Raw genomic sequence first — 14,407 nt, forward strand, 5'->3', positions numbered from 1 at the left:
AGAGCCACATATCAAAAAGTTCACAAACAGAGAAACTTATCGCTTGCTACCAGGTTTGGTTGATATGAGTGATTCAAGCTGATCAATGGAGGAGTAAACTTCAGAATTTAAGATTTTACAAAATTCCTAATGTAGATAGCAGAAGAAATGTAACATTGGGAGATAAAATTTCCCCGAGTTGGGCAAATGATGACAAAAATTGTCAATATACAAGTCTGCAAAAGAAATAAGTCCCTTTTTCATCCAAGCAATGAAAACCAAACAATGAAATCCATATCTTCACAGAGTTATTTTTACTGTAAAACTAAGATTTCTCTCAATTTTGGTCTTCCTTTCTTTAGTGTGTAATAGTGCTGGGAGAGAGGTACCATAAATATCCTGTTAAATAGCAATCGAGGATGGTGTTGTGTCTTTACGTTTCCAAGGGAATGCATAATTCCAAAAGACGAGGGCAAGAGCAAATTAATGTTGAAACCCAGATAGAGCCAAACCCCCAAACTTGATTTGCAAATATGTTTCCTACCTATGTGACTCGTTTTATAACCCCAAATAAAAGGCATTATTATTTTGTATACATTTTTGAGAAAAGTTTTTGGCAGAAATACTGGTATATTTTGAAACATGTATAGAAATCTGGGCAGTGTAATCTTAATGGCATTTACTCTACCAACCATTGACATTGGAAGTGTTTTCCAATACTCAATATTTCTTTGGATTTGATGGATTAATTTAACATAATTTAAATCATCCAAATATTCTGGTTGTTTATTTACTATTGTCATGAGTCTACTTGTTCCTCCTTGTGTTTCCGGTTTTATTGTGAAATCCGCTCCCTTCTGTGTCTGTGCTAGTCTTACTTCCCCCCTGTCTGAGTAGTAATTGTTCCCAGCTGTGTCTCGTTAGTCCCGCCCCCAGCTGCTGCTGATTGCTCCCCTGTCTTCTTAAGCCCTCACTCTCTGTCACGCCCTTGTCTTGTCGTCACCATTGTCTAGTACCCGTATCCTGCCGCCAAGTATTCGTACCCTGTCTCTTACCCTTTTCCCAACCAAGACTCATTCCTGCCTTGTGTGTTATTCGACCTGTTTCTGCCCCTTGACGCCGAGTTTGCCTTACCCTTGATATTGCCTTTTTGTTGCCGAATTCTGGACTGTTGGACTACGCCTTTGCCTCCCCCCACGGAATAAAATCAAGTCTTTGCAATTTACCTCTGCGCCTGGGTTTCTCCATTCACCTTCCTGATAACTATGCTTACCGGATACTGTATTTGATCAGTTATCTTTACTGGGAGATGACTCAAAAACAGCATCTATCCCATTATCCAACGGCATTAATTCTCTCTTCTGCCAGCTCACTTTTTCAATAATATTAAGTAAGACAGGGATAGAGTCCTTGCACAAGAAACAATATAATGTCAGCTGCATACAGAGCGATGTGGTGATCAACTTTACCTAAGTGTATAGGAATAATATTTTGGCTGTTTCTGATGGAAATTGTAAGTGGCTCTATACACAAAGTGAAGAGCAGAGGGCTCAGTGGGCATTCCTGGCGAACGCCACGCTGAAGGTTGAAAGAAGAAGATCGGTCAGAGTTAGTTATAATTGCAGCGGTCGGTGAAAAACAAAGCATCGCCGCCCAGTAAACAAAATTATTACCGAGGCCAAATTTTTTTCAAGGTTAACATGTATTTCCAATCTAGTTGGTCAAAATCTTTTTGTGCATCAAGTGCAAGAATGGCCGCCCTTGAATCTTTGCTCCATTTATGATAGACAATATTTAACAATCTGCGCATAGCATATTAAAAAAAGAATATCTTTGGGGGATAAATCCAGTCTGATCAGGGTGCATTATCATTGATATGTGTTAATTTAATCTAGTGGCTAAAATCGTTAATATTTTATATATATATATATATATATATATATATATATATATATATATATATATAGTCTATATGATGATGGGTCAGTTTTCAGATTTCTCTTTTTTTCAACAACAATGAGATATTTGCATCATATAATTAACTCTAGTAGTATTTTATTCTCGATGGACTCTCTAAACATTAAACACTAAGCAATAAAGGAGCCACCTCCTCAGCGTATGCTTTATAAAACTCTGTGCAGTATCCTTCTGGCCCACTTAACTTACCACTTGGGAATTCTTTGATGGCATTCAAGACCTCTTGTAGTGATATATCAGCATTAAGTTTTTCTTGAACTGATAAGGTCAATATTTTATGTCTCAGTTGTTTTAATATGATATGTTTATAATTCTGAATAAAGATTTTTGAAACAATTATTTATTTTTTGAAGGTCGGTCAGAATCTCTCCATCTAGAGACAGAATTTGATGTATGGCTCTGCTGGCTTGGATTCCTCTCCGTTGTCTAGCAAGTAAAGATGTAGGTTTATCCCCCAGTTCAAAGTGTTTATGTTTTATCTTCAGAAGGAGTTTGTTAACTTGGTTTGTAAGAATTGTATTATATTGATGCCTCAATTTAACAATATTTTAAGTGTATTTGCAGATTGATTTTCCCTGTACTGTTTGTTAGCTTCACAGATCTCTTTGTCAATTTCACTAGCCTGGCAGTTATTTTCTTTTTCTACATAGATTCATAAAATATCACTGTACCTCGGATTACTACCTTAAAAGTTTCCCATAGTATCGAATCAGAAATAATTCAAATTAATATAGTCCTTAAACTCATGAGAAAACCTTTTAGAAAATTCTTTATCATTGAGTGAATTTAGATTTAGTCGCCAACTTAAATACCCTGTCTTCCTTCCAAAATTAAAATGTTGCAATATTTTGATGAGAAAATAGTCTCAAAAAAGTGAAAAAAGTAATACTCTCTCTGAGTCGGATGTTGAAACCTCCAAATATCGATTCGATTAAATGACTTCATCAAGTTATTCAAAACAGTTGTGGAGTCAAGCGGATTTGTTGAAATTAGGGTAGTTGTTGAAAGGTTGAAAATACCATGGGTTGTCATAATTCTGCGCATATATATTGCAAAATAAAAGTGACATTTGGCGTCAACATCATACCTGTCACAATTACAAAGCAAACATTTGGGTCAATCTGGGTTGATATGTGGAGGAACGGCACATTATATTCAATCCATATTGCCACTCCACGTGCTTTAGTAGAGAATGTTGACTGAGGTGATTTAAACCTTTTACATTCCAAGAGAACAAATTGACGTTATTTTCACGTTAGTTAATAGTTAGTAGTAATAGTTTAAACAACATAGGGTGGAGAGAAAACGCCACCTATTCCATCACTCCGCCAGCCACACACCCCCCCCCCTTTTTTGTCTGGAAATGTTGACATAAATACACTACAGAGGTCACGTGACATTTTTCACAACATCTGGAGACATAAGTATAACATAGGAGAGCCATTGTAAGACTGTGTCTTCGAACGGTTGGAGGCTGAACGACGATGTGTGCCCCTGGGCCTCCCTCAACATTTAAAATACGAATTACAAATACTCTTTTATGCCGTGATTAAGGGTAAGTGTCATTTTTTGGCTGTGTTGTTTCCTCTGCTCCATTAAAACCTCTTCACGATCAGCTCCTCCGCCCAACTATCTTTTAATGTGGAAGTTATGAAGCCGACAGCTGTGAAAAACCTTCATCAACAATATTCAGCTGCTCGTGTAAAACATGGAAACAATTCCCCGGTGACATCCTCACGAGCCAGTTTAAATAAACAGTGTCGGCAGCGACATATGGCCGTCAGCTATTGCCGTTAAGACTGCAGGTGTTCCAGGAGTAGCAGGGCTTCTCTGTGACGCCTGCCAAGACTGAGGTACTCTATTGACGTCCGGAGGTTAATACAGCTCTGTGAGATTCTCCTGCAGCGTTCATCCGATCCCTCTTCAGGGAGGGCAAGCTGATCAATGTTGGGATTCTGTGACCTGGTTGTGAGGACGAGGAGCTGTAGGAGTCTCAGTGGAGGAGCCCTGACCTGCCGGGGGAGTCCCAGCGGGGGGAGAGAGGGGGTGGAAGATGGATCCAGGAATAGCAGCAGATATCATTGTGACAGACGATTTCTTTACTAGAGTTTCATACACACACACACACTCACAGACACACATGCACACACACATGTGTGCACAGACAAACACGGACACACAGAGACACACAACATGCACAAATAAAACAACATGTATACACAAACAAGAACACATGTGTACACATACAAAGAAAGGCACACACACATCTAAGCGTTTTATTTTTAACTGTTTTCAACGATCAGACCTTAAAACCCTAAACTTTGTGATCGAGTGCGTGTTCAAGACTTGCCCATTTGCTGGATTGTCATCATTTTTCCATTTACATAATCATTTGTAACATCATTGCATGGTCATGTTAACAATTTAAGAACATTTGTCTATTCACTCAAGAACACAATTGTTGCCACAATGTCATTCCAAAGTGTGATTATTAAATCAAAACTTCGTTATTTTTATATAACTCCACAAACCCACAATAATTAAAATCACAATAAAACACAAAAAACAAACAGAAAAAATGAACACAAAGTCATACTGACGTCTCATCACAAGGGAATAAGACATACGCACACAACAAGTGCACACACACATACAGAGTTGCACACCCAAAAAACACATGTACATGCACATGCATACACACTGTCACATACACATACAAAGTGGTCATATTAAGATATCCTCACAGACTTAATGGATATAGGAATAAAGTAGCAGCTTGTTTCATCCACATGGATAAACAATCGACGAGTCAGCAAATGTGCGACAAAGATGTCGACCTTTGCAGCAACACGAGTGAGTTTGTCAACTGCAGAGTTGAGAGCGAGTCCCAATCAGAGCCACAGTCAGCAGATCGATGAGCTCCTGACCTACGATCTCTGCAGCAGCACCCGGAGATGACCTCTACTCTGCCATACGGCCACATCTGTGTACTACCGTCGACCTACTACACAGCTGATCTACTCCTCTACTCTACAGCTCTATTTCATCCACTCCCTCCTTCTTCTCTCCTCCTGTAGTACTTTCTTCTCTCCTCTCATTCTACTCCATCCACCTTTCTTCTCTCGTATTTTATTCTCTCCTCTCTTCATCTATTCCCACCACCTTCCTCCTCTAGCAATTTCCTTTGTCCGCTCTCATCTACTTTCTCTCTCTTTATTCTCTCCTCCTTTACTCCCTTCACCTCTACTCTCTTCATTTATTCCCTGCACCTTTTTGCTCTCCTACTCCACTACTATATTCCTCCCTCTCTTTATCTACTCCCTCCCTCGTTCTTTTCTCCTCCTCTACTAATTCCTTTGTCCTTTCTCATCTACTCCCGCCTCCATTTTTCTTTCCTCCCTAACTAATTTCTTCTCATTTATCTTTATCTATTCCCCCTTCTTTCTTCTTTCCTCCTCTACTACGTCCTTCTCTCCTTTCTTCCTTTAATCCTTCCTCCTTTTTTCCTCTCTGCGCCATCCAAAACTTCTTTGTTCATTTACACCCCTCTTCTTCTATCTTATAATACTTTCTTTTCCCCTATCTTCATCTATTCTCCTCCTCGACCTCTCCCCTCTCATTTATTTCCTCACCCGTTCTATTTTCCTCCTATACCTCCTCTCCTCATTTACTCACTCCTTTACTCTATCCTCCTCTACTACTTTCTTCTCCCCCCTCTTCATTTCCTCCTTAATATCTTTCTTCTCTTCTTTCTTCATCTACTCCCTCCTCTGTGCTTCTCTCCACCTCTTCTCTCCTCTCTCCGTCTTCCCCATCCTACTACTCCTTGCATCTCTCCTTCTCTACTCCCTACACATCTTCCTTTCCTCTCCCCCCTACTCCCTCCCCTCTTCATCTCCTCCCTCCACTTTTCTTTTCTCATCCACTACTACTTTTTTCTTTACTTTATTAATCTACTCTCTCCTTTCTTCTACCCCCTCCCCTTCCTTATCTCCTCTAGTATCTCTCTTCCTCCCTTATCCTGAGGTTTCATTGGCATCATCGGACCAATTCAACCGTCTCTCTGCCGCATCTGTCTTCTTTTCATTGACTGTCTTCTCTATCGTGCTTCATCATCGCGTCTGAACTTCACTTCGCTCACAACTGTAGATGAAATTGATATTAAATATGCTCAGCAGCAGCAATAATGAGAGGTTGGCGAGATTGAAGAGGGAAGGGGCCACTTCATTGTGGACAGCGACACTACGTGGAAAGAAACTGCAACTACATCCATATAGGTAGCATGAAGTCAGTGAAAACATAGAATCTTATTAATAATTATAACAGACGTTTAAATGCAATTTTTTAATCTTTAAAATGTGACCCTCTTTCTTTAAAAAGAAATACATTTTAAAATAACGTAAGACGTTTTTATTTGTTCAGGCTTTTCCTTGATTTTCTGGAACTCCTGTTGTGTTATCAGTTTTATCTTGCCCTTTAAAGTTTATACTTTATTGAATATTGTTTTGATTGTTTAAGTGCTTTGTGACCCTGGTCTGGAAAAGCGCTATACAAATAAAAATGACTTACTTACTTACTTACTTACAAGTACCAATTGCTAAACAAAATAACAAAAAAAAACGGTGATTCAACTTTTATTTTAAATAAAACGTCAGATTAATTCACACAGACCAATTTATTTGTGCAGGCCTTTTCTTAAGTCGCTTTAGGGAAGCTATGGTGTTGCTATGTGAGTAAATAAGTAAGTAATTTATATAATGTCTCTGTGTCTTTACCTTTTTTGATTTGTTTGTATTTTTAACTGTAAATTGTTCTGTTGCGCTTTACAAATATAAATCACTAACTTACTTAATCACACACACAAATAAAGAATCATCAATTTACAGAAAATAAAGTGACAATCCTGTCGTCACTTCTACAAAAGGCTTGTTTCACACTTTAACCAAGTTTGAAACGTAGACCGTCTGAATTCCATGGGAATGTAGACATTCTGTAGACCTTGAGAGGCCCTAAGCTGGTCCATGATACAGTCTATAGAACCTTCAACAGACAGGGTAGAGGGGAGGCCTGAGGAAGGCCCAAAGACCCAAAGGGAATTTTTATACCTTCTAAGAAGGTCCTGAAGTTCAGAGAGAAGCCCTCATCAATTATATACAGAATTGCATTTCTTATTCTGTCTCAAGATTCAACGTGACGACCCTGGCAACTATGGGCATGAACCCCGTCCTGCTGATCCGATCTGCTCGAGGTTCTGGACTCTACAGTTCGAAGTGAAAACTTTGTCTCCAGGAAGTGACGCATTCGTTGTAACGGGTCGGGACGGAGCGAGGAAGGTCGAAGCGACTCTACAAAAGAAGTTCGGGCGGAGAATCACACCTATCAAGTTAGCCTCAGACGTCACACAACCAGAAATAGGAAGGTCTTTACAATAAAAGCATGGAGTTAAAATAACTACCCTTTACTAAATCGGTCTTTTATTTTGAAACAAATATACGGAAACGTAGAAGGTCTCGCCATCAGACCCTTTACGGATGGTTCTGCTCGAAAAACACGGTCCAGAAAAACAACTGGGCCGAACATTTTAAGTTTCTTCAGTGAACTTCGGCTTTTTTTTGTTTCTGAAAAAGTCCCACTTTTGGTTTCCACGAATGACAGGGAACGTTTGCGGTTCGGATAGGGTTCGGGTTCGCTCGTCGGTTCTCCAGAGAAAAGTTGTGAAAGTTTGAGTCCAGCTGAGTTGAGCGGCTGGTTCTGGTCCACCCTGCTAACTAGCTCGTTAGCATGTTTTTCCTGCAACTAACAGGTGAATTTAACTGAGTTGTGTAAGTTTACCTGGAGTTTGAAGAACCGCCAGCTGTGAACTCCAAATACACTCCAGATGTTAGAATGAAGATTTAACCTGCCTGCTGTCGTGTTTATCTGTATTTATTTACAGAGGAAGGCTAACGGTTCTATCAGGTGAGCAGTAATGGGCGTTTCATTTTTACGTTTTTTACTTATTTCTTTTGTTTACGAAATGTGCTATGACCAAAACATAAAATATATTACTCGAACCATTTTTGTTTTTTTATTGAAGGTATTTAAACTGTCCCTTCTATTGCGATAGTCAGTTTGAATATATAATTAATTTTACCCATTATTTATTCATTCATAGTTGAGTGTTTTACTCCAGAAATAAATGTTATATTTCTTGTATTAAAAAAATGAATAAATGTCATCTTTTCAAATGTACTTTCACTAGCTCTAGAATACTAAAGAATAAGGTCAAACTTTGCTTTTAAAGTATTACTTGACTAACATAGTTTAGTTTGTATGATAAACACAAGTATAAATTCATTATTTGTGAGTTGTGTAGATATTAAAATTGTGTGTAGAAAAATATATTATAAATTACATCATTTACTAATATGTATATACTGAATTACTAAGTTATTATCTTACGAGGGGGGAAATGCAAGATGAAATCATGAAGCAAAATTACAAAAGTAAAGCAAAATAATAATAAAAGATAGGTGAATGGATAAAGGAAGTGTAATTCCATTCTGTTCTACCTAACACTGTCTCAATTTCTCCCTGTGACATCTGCTCTAGGTGATAATAACGTTCTAATTCGACCTACAATAAGCTGTCAACCATAGCATCATGACGACTGATTGTTAGTTCAGAGTTTGAAGAGGAAGGTTTTCATCGTTTAAGATGTGCCTGTTTTGTGACCCATGAATGGTGGTTCTGATACTTCTGCTCTACAGCCTCTGATCCTCCTGGGACTTCTTGCTCTGCCGCTGAAATTGCTGCGTGTCATGGTTGACCCGAGACCTGTCCGTGAACCTCCTGTCTGAACTTCAGTTCCATTTACCTCTGACTTCTTCGTCACACCCTGAGATGAGGCTGGGCCAACCTCTGTCACACTTCTGATCCAGATCCACACAGCCATGAGCATCTGGACTCAAACCAGATCCACCAGGTGATTTTTTTTTTTAGTCAACCCAGCTGGTCTGACTTTGTGGTTTGTCCAGAGAGGTAGCGAGTGAGAGCTATGTGGGACATTCTGAACATGTTGTGGTGATGAGGCAAGTTGACCGGCAGCCCAATAGGAGGCTGACCCGCCACCCAGAGTGATGTGATGGGGTGTCAGAACAGCAAGGTCCTCCCTGAGCCTCCAGGGGACGTCCAGTTGGACCTGGTCAAAAAGGTAGTTCACTTCTACATGACTTTTGCTAGCATACAGCCAAATGCATGTGCCATCACGCTTCCTCTTTCTTCTTAACAATTGTCTTCTTCCAAACACACAGGTCGACCCCCTTCAGCCCTCCCAGACTGATCTCTACAAGCACTTCATACGAGGTGATGGCACTGGGAGTCACGTGGGCTTGATGGGTGGAGGGGGAGCAGAAAAGGTGGGATCAACGTGCCAGGCTCAGGCTGCAACCCCGATTGCTTCCGCTCAGAACTCCAAGGACCCATCCGATTTGACGGACCCTCAGAGGAAGAAGGTGGCCAAGTACCGGGCAAAGTTCGACCCACGGGTCACGGCCAAGTACGACATCAAGGCTCTGATCGGCCGCGGCAGCTTCAGCCGCGTGGTCCGCGTTGAGCACAAGAGCACGCGGCAGCCGTACGCAATCAAGATGATCGAGACCCGCTACAGGGAGGGCCGGGAGGTCTGTGAGTCGGAGTTGTGTGTCCTGCGGAGGGTACGCCACACAAACATCATCCAGCTGATGGAGGTCTTCGAGACTGCTGAGAGGGTTTATATGGTCATGGAACTGGCCACCGGCGGAGAGCTCTTCGACCGTATTATTGCACGAGGGTCCTTCACGGAGCGGGACGCCACTCGGGTCTTACAGATGGTCTTGGACGGGGTTAAGTACTTGCACACGCTGGGGATCACGCACCGGGATCTGAAGCCGGAGAACCTCCTCTACTACCATCCGGGTGCAGATTCCAAGATCATCATCACAGACTTTGGCCTGGCCAGCAGCCGGAAGAAGGGGGATGAGTGTCTGATGAAGACCACGTGCGGGACGCCGGAGTACATTGCCCCAGAGATCTTGGTTAGGAAGCCGTACACCAATGCTGTGGACATGTGGGCACTTGGCGTGATCGCCTACATCCTACTGAGCGGCACCATGCCCTTCGAGGACGACAACCGCATGAGGCTCTACAGGCAGATCTTGAAGGGGAAGTACAGCTTCTCCGGGGAGGTAAGGGTCCCTGTCTGTTTCTACAAAGGCACCAACCTGCTAGGGATGTTTGATCCTGACAACCCTTTTTACTACTCATGATTGAAATGTATACAACCCCAATAACGGCCAGTTTTTTGTGACTGGTTTTCGCTTAATCAAAAAGTTGGTTATCTAGTCACTTGTAATGACAACAAACACTACTTTCAGTCACTGTAGATTAGCCTAGCATAGTAAAATTTAGTAAAGAAAATGAATAAACTTAAGATAAGCCCTTCCAACTGCCATTAATAACGAGCACCTGCTAGTCTTGAACAGGGGTCTTCAGCTGGCATGAGCTTTTATTCTAGCATGTGAATAGAATCTTTGTTGGTTCTCCGTCGCTCCATGACAATTCAGTGGTGTAATATTTATTAAGACTTGGGGAGCCATTGTTTCTCAGCTCCTGGTAGAGTCCTGACAGCTCTGTCAGGGTCAAACCTTGAATAATTGAACACACTTCCAGGAAGCCTCTATCAAGCTGGACAAATATTGCAGATGTGCGCACACGAGAATTACCCGTTGTGTAACACTGCACTTTCCAGTGTAACAACTGATCAAATCGTTGTTCAGCTTTTGGTTCTTGTTTATTACTACTTGTGTATACGTGGTGCGCAATTAAACTGCAAAATATTTGAAGATGTGTGCCATACGTAAATGGATAGATATGAACTCTTGTCTTATGTCCGTTTGTGTTGCATCTCTTATCTCTTGACTCTTTGTTTCTCTGTGTGTGAGTATAGTCTTTTCTTGATGTTCATGTGTCATTGATTTTACTTGTGTGTCAAATGATATCCTAATGATAATTAATCCCCAAAGAAGGATAATTCTTCACATTTGATCTCAGAAATCCTTTCTTCTTTATAATAACAAGACATTTAAATGTATTAATCTATCTGGTGTCAATGATTCGATCTCTGCTGCCCTCTTGTGCTCATTATTTGGAACATCAGCAAATACATTTTTCTGTCCGCCGCTCTGATCATTTCTAATCTACAGCGAGTATGCCACCATAAACTTCTTGTTCTATTTTGATCCTTCTATGAGGGTGAAATAATGTTTCTCTCGTCCGCAGCCGTGGCCCAGCGTGTCCAACCTTGCCAAAGACTTTGTTGAGCGGATCCTGACAGTGGACCAGAGCGAGCGTCTAACGGCCGGCCAGGCGCTCAAGCACCCTTGGATCGTCAGCATGGCGGCCTCGTCGTCCATGAAGAACCTGCAACGCTGCATCTCCCAGAACCTGCTGAAGCGGGCCTCATCCCGCTGCCAGAGCACCAAGTCTGCCCAGTCCACGCGCTCTAGCCGGTCCACCAAGTCCAACAAGGCCCGTCGTGTGCGCGAAAAGGAGCTCCGCGAGCTGAACCGCCGCTACCAGCAACAGTACAACGGCTGACCCCGACAGACTCGATTAAGTCCCTGGCTTACAGCCAAATTACAAACTATTCAGAGGCGGACATGAGCCAGTGACTTCAATTGAGCACAAATACTTACCAGGGAAGTCTTGTATCCAGTTTTTCACACGATGTCTCTCTTTCATTCCATATTGAATTCAGAGGTGTCAGCTGTGGTACCATGTTAGTGGGTAGTCTTGTTGTTATAGCTGGAGGAGGAAATGGGGCAGCTCAGTGAGATTTCCTAAGCCGGAGTGGACAGTTACGTGACAGTTAAATATGAGGATAATGAGTCAGTAGAATTGTTTACCAACACTTTTCAAATGAAGATCGGTAATTTGATTTATTCGTGTTTGAAAATTGTCACGATTAGTTTCTCTCTTCTAGTCATGACCACATCGTACTTCTATTGACACTACTTGTGAACAAATTTCAAGAGTTTCAGAGTAGAGAGACGACAGAATTAGTTGGTTTGACTGGACTATCATCTCATCTGATCCAACGACTAATCAGTTTCGATTCACGACTCATGGGTTAAAAGACAAACTACTCGCATGAATCAAGTAAACGGCTGCTTTGATGAACGTTATTCGGAAATGACTCTTCCAGCGAGTCGAGGGTGGCTCGACTTCACCTCTTGGAATGTATTTATTGTGGCTGATTGAGAATCTCCACTTCCACGGTCGCTGGAAATTGTCCTTCTGTTGAGCAGAGTTCTGGTTCTGACCAAAAACTTCTGTTCCCCCCCCTCCAGAATGTTGCTGTGAATTTCTTTATTTCTCTCATCCTTGAATTGTTTTTTCCATTATTGTGAAGCTGATTCAAAATAGTTTTGTAAGGCTGCATCGGTGCACTCACACTCACACTTCCATCTATGCTCAAACACATCTGTGTAACAAAGCTCTTTTCGAAAACCAAAACATTCCAAAAAAACGCCAATGTTCAATTAAAATTATTTTCATTTTAGTCATGTTTAGTCACATGAAGTTGTTGTATGAAAACGTCTGCAAAATCAAAATAAAATATTTTTCACTAATACTTTAATCATATATTAAATAAATACATTTTCCTCTCTAATTTTTATTTAAGTTTAATTTTTTTTCGTTTCACTTCAGACTTTGCAAAATATCAAGATTTCTTTCAGAATCTTGTACAACAAATTTCAAAGAATGAATAAATAATTTTGAGTTACTAAATGAGGAATAAACAAGCTTCATCTCTAGTCATTGAAACTGTTATAAAATTACTACATTGTATTAAATGTATAAAATTCTAATTACAGCTATAGTTTCCACTGCTGCCATTTCGTGTGTCTTTTCAGTAAAAATGATTTTAATAAATTTGAAAATTGTTTGTGACATACTGGAAACTGAATTGAGCCAAGCTGACCTCACAGTCTCCTTTTATTTGTTCCCCCCAGTCCACTGTTATACCTGACATAGGCAACAGCCTTGTGTCGCCTTAAAAGTCTGTGCCTGTCCTGAAACTGTTAACCATTTTGTGATTCAAAATTCTGAAGAAATGTCACTTGATTTTGTAATAAATCCTTGTTTAGTTCAAATGTATTAAAAACATAAAGCAGACTAGTTGCATCCGTCTTCTTTGTTGTGTTAAATTAGGTAGCCGGAAGGTGTCGCATGTGGCAGGATGCAGGAGCGAATCGAAAAAAGCATGTCGCGCACAGCACAAACATTTATAACCTTTGGTGGGTGACTACCCATAACCCACTGGGTAAGAGTACACAGGACATAAACCTCTGCTGTGTCTGAAATCGCATACTAGCGTACTCAAAGTTAGTATTTTTAGTGCGTAAGTGCGTCTCAATTCTTAGTATGAGAAATTTAGTGGGCCATGGGCTTGGAAGTACATCATACGCCGACTGTATAAGGAACTTGATCCCAGATCTCCATAGCTCTGACCATGAGATCTTCCGGTCAGCTGCCTCTTCCTCTGCCCTGCTGCCGCATTCCTACTATCCTACTGCAGCGGGCTTCACCCCTGCTCGGACCTCCTCCTGGATCAGCTGTCGCCTCTCCTTTCCCTTGGACTTGTTGTAGAGAGGTCTTGGGTTACTTCCAAGACCTGCCCGTCCAGATGCTACTGTTCACACCAGCTCACTGTGTCGCAACCTTGCCTCAGTCTTGTTGACAGCCTCCTGAGCCTTCCACTTCCTGCCTGTCCTCACTTCTATGCCTGCCGAGGAGAACTTGTTGTCGTGGAGTCCCTGTACAGCAGCACCTCTCTAGCTCGGGTAACCATAAACTCCTCCTACAGACTACTGAAGGGCAGTTTTAGTTTGTTGTTTTTCCCGTACAGGGCAATGCTGCTGAGGCTTTGTGGTAGGCCCAACCACTTCCTGAGGAAACAGCCGACTTTCCTCTCGAAGCACTCGACGGTGGTCACTGACACATCATAAACCAGCAGTGGCCAGAGGAGTCGTGGCAAGATGCTGTGCTGGTAGATCCAGGCTTTAAACTTGCCTGGAAGCCCCGACTTATCCACCCCTGTGAGCCATGTTCCCAACTCCTCTGTTGTTGATCGGAGTGCTGCAGTATCTTTTAAGGTGCAGTCGTAGATCTTGCCCAGACTCTTTACTGGCTTCTCTCTCACAGTTGGGATCTGGACACCTCCTATCATGAAGGGAAACTTGTCTGTTACCTTCCCCCTCATCACCACCAGTGACCTGGACTTGGCTGGCTTGAAGTCCATCCGTGCCCAGCTTATAAGACGCTCTAGGCCTTGCAGGATCCATCTACAGCCCGGGACTGATGTTGTAGTTAATGTGAGGTCATCCATAAATGCTCTGATGGGGGGGCTGCCGCATGACAGAATTGGTGA

The 14,407-nt window shown here is 41.6% G+C and overlaps 1 protein-coding gene across 1 annotated transcript; it reads left to right on the plus strand.

The window, feature by feature from the left end:
- Positions 1 to 7,497: 7,497 nt before the first annotated feature.
- On the plus strand, positions 7,498 to 13,152 carry pskh1 (protein serine kinase H1). The gene is made up of 5 exons (XM_087797723.1): positions 7,498 to 7,759; positions 7,892 to 7,914; positions 8,706 to 9,148; positions 9,249 to 10,160; positions 11,254 to 13,152. The coding sequence occupies exons 3-5, from the start codon at positions 9,080 to 9,082 to the stop codon at positions 11,569 to 11,571; spliced, it is 1,299 nt and encodes a 432-aa protein (XP_087653849.1). The 5' UTR covers positions 7,498 to 7,759; positions 7,892 to 7,914; positions 8,706 to 9,079; the 3' UTR covers positions 11,572 to 13,152.
- The last annotated feature ends 1,255 nt before the right edge of the window (positions 13,153 to 14,407 follow it).

Source organism: Callionymus lyra, chromosome 8 (genome assembly GCF_982586985.1).
Source record: "Callionymus lyra chromosome 8, fCalLyr1.hap1.1, whole genome shotgun sequence".
Classification (NCBI taxonomy): domain Eukaryota; kingdom Metazoa; phylum Chordata; class Actinopteri; order Syngnathiformes; family Callionymidae; genus Callionymus; species Callionymus lyra.

Excerpts from the sequence above, each read along its gene's own strand:
- pskh1 (XM_087797723.1), top strand. The coding sequence starts at position 9,080 with ATGGGGTGTCAGAACAGCAAGGTCCTCCCTGAGCCTCCAGGGGACGTC. Across the intron at positions 9,149-9,248 it reads AGTTGGACCTGGTCAAAAAG|GTCGACCCCCTTCAGCCCTC; the intron begins GTAGTTCACTTC and ends CCAAACACACAG. Across the intron at positions 10,161-11,253 it reads AGTACAGCTTCTCCGGGGAG|CCGTGGCCCAGCGTGTCCAA; the intron begins GTAAGGGTCCCT and ends TCTCGTCCGCAG.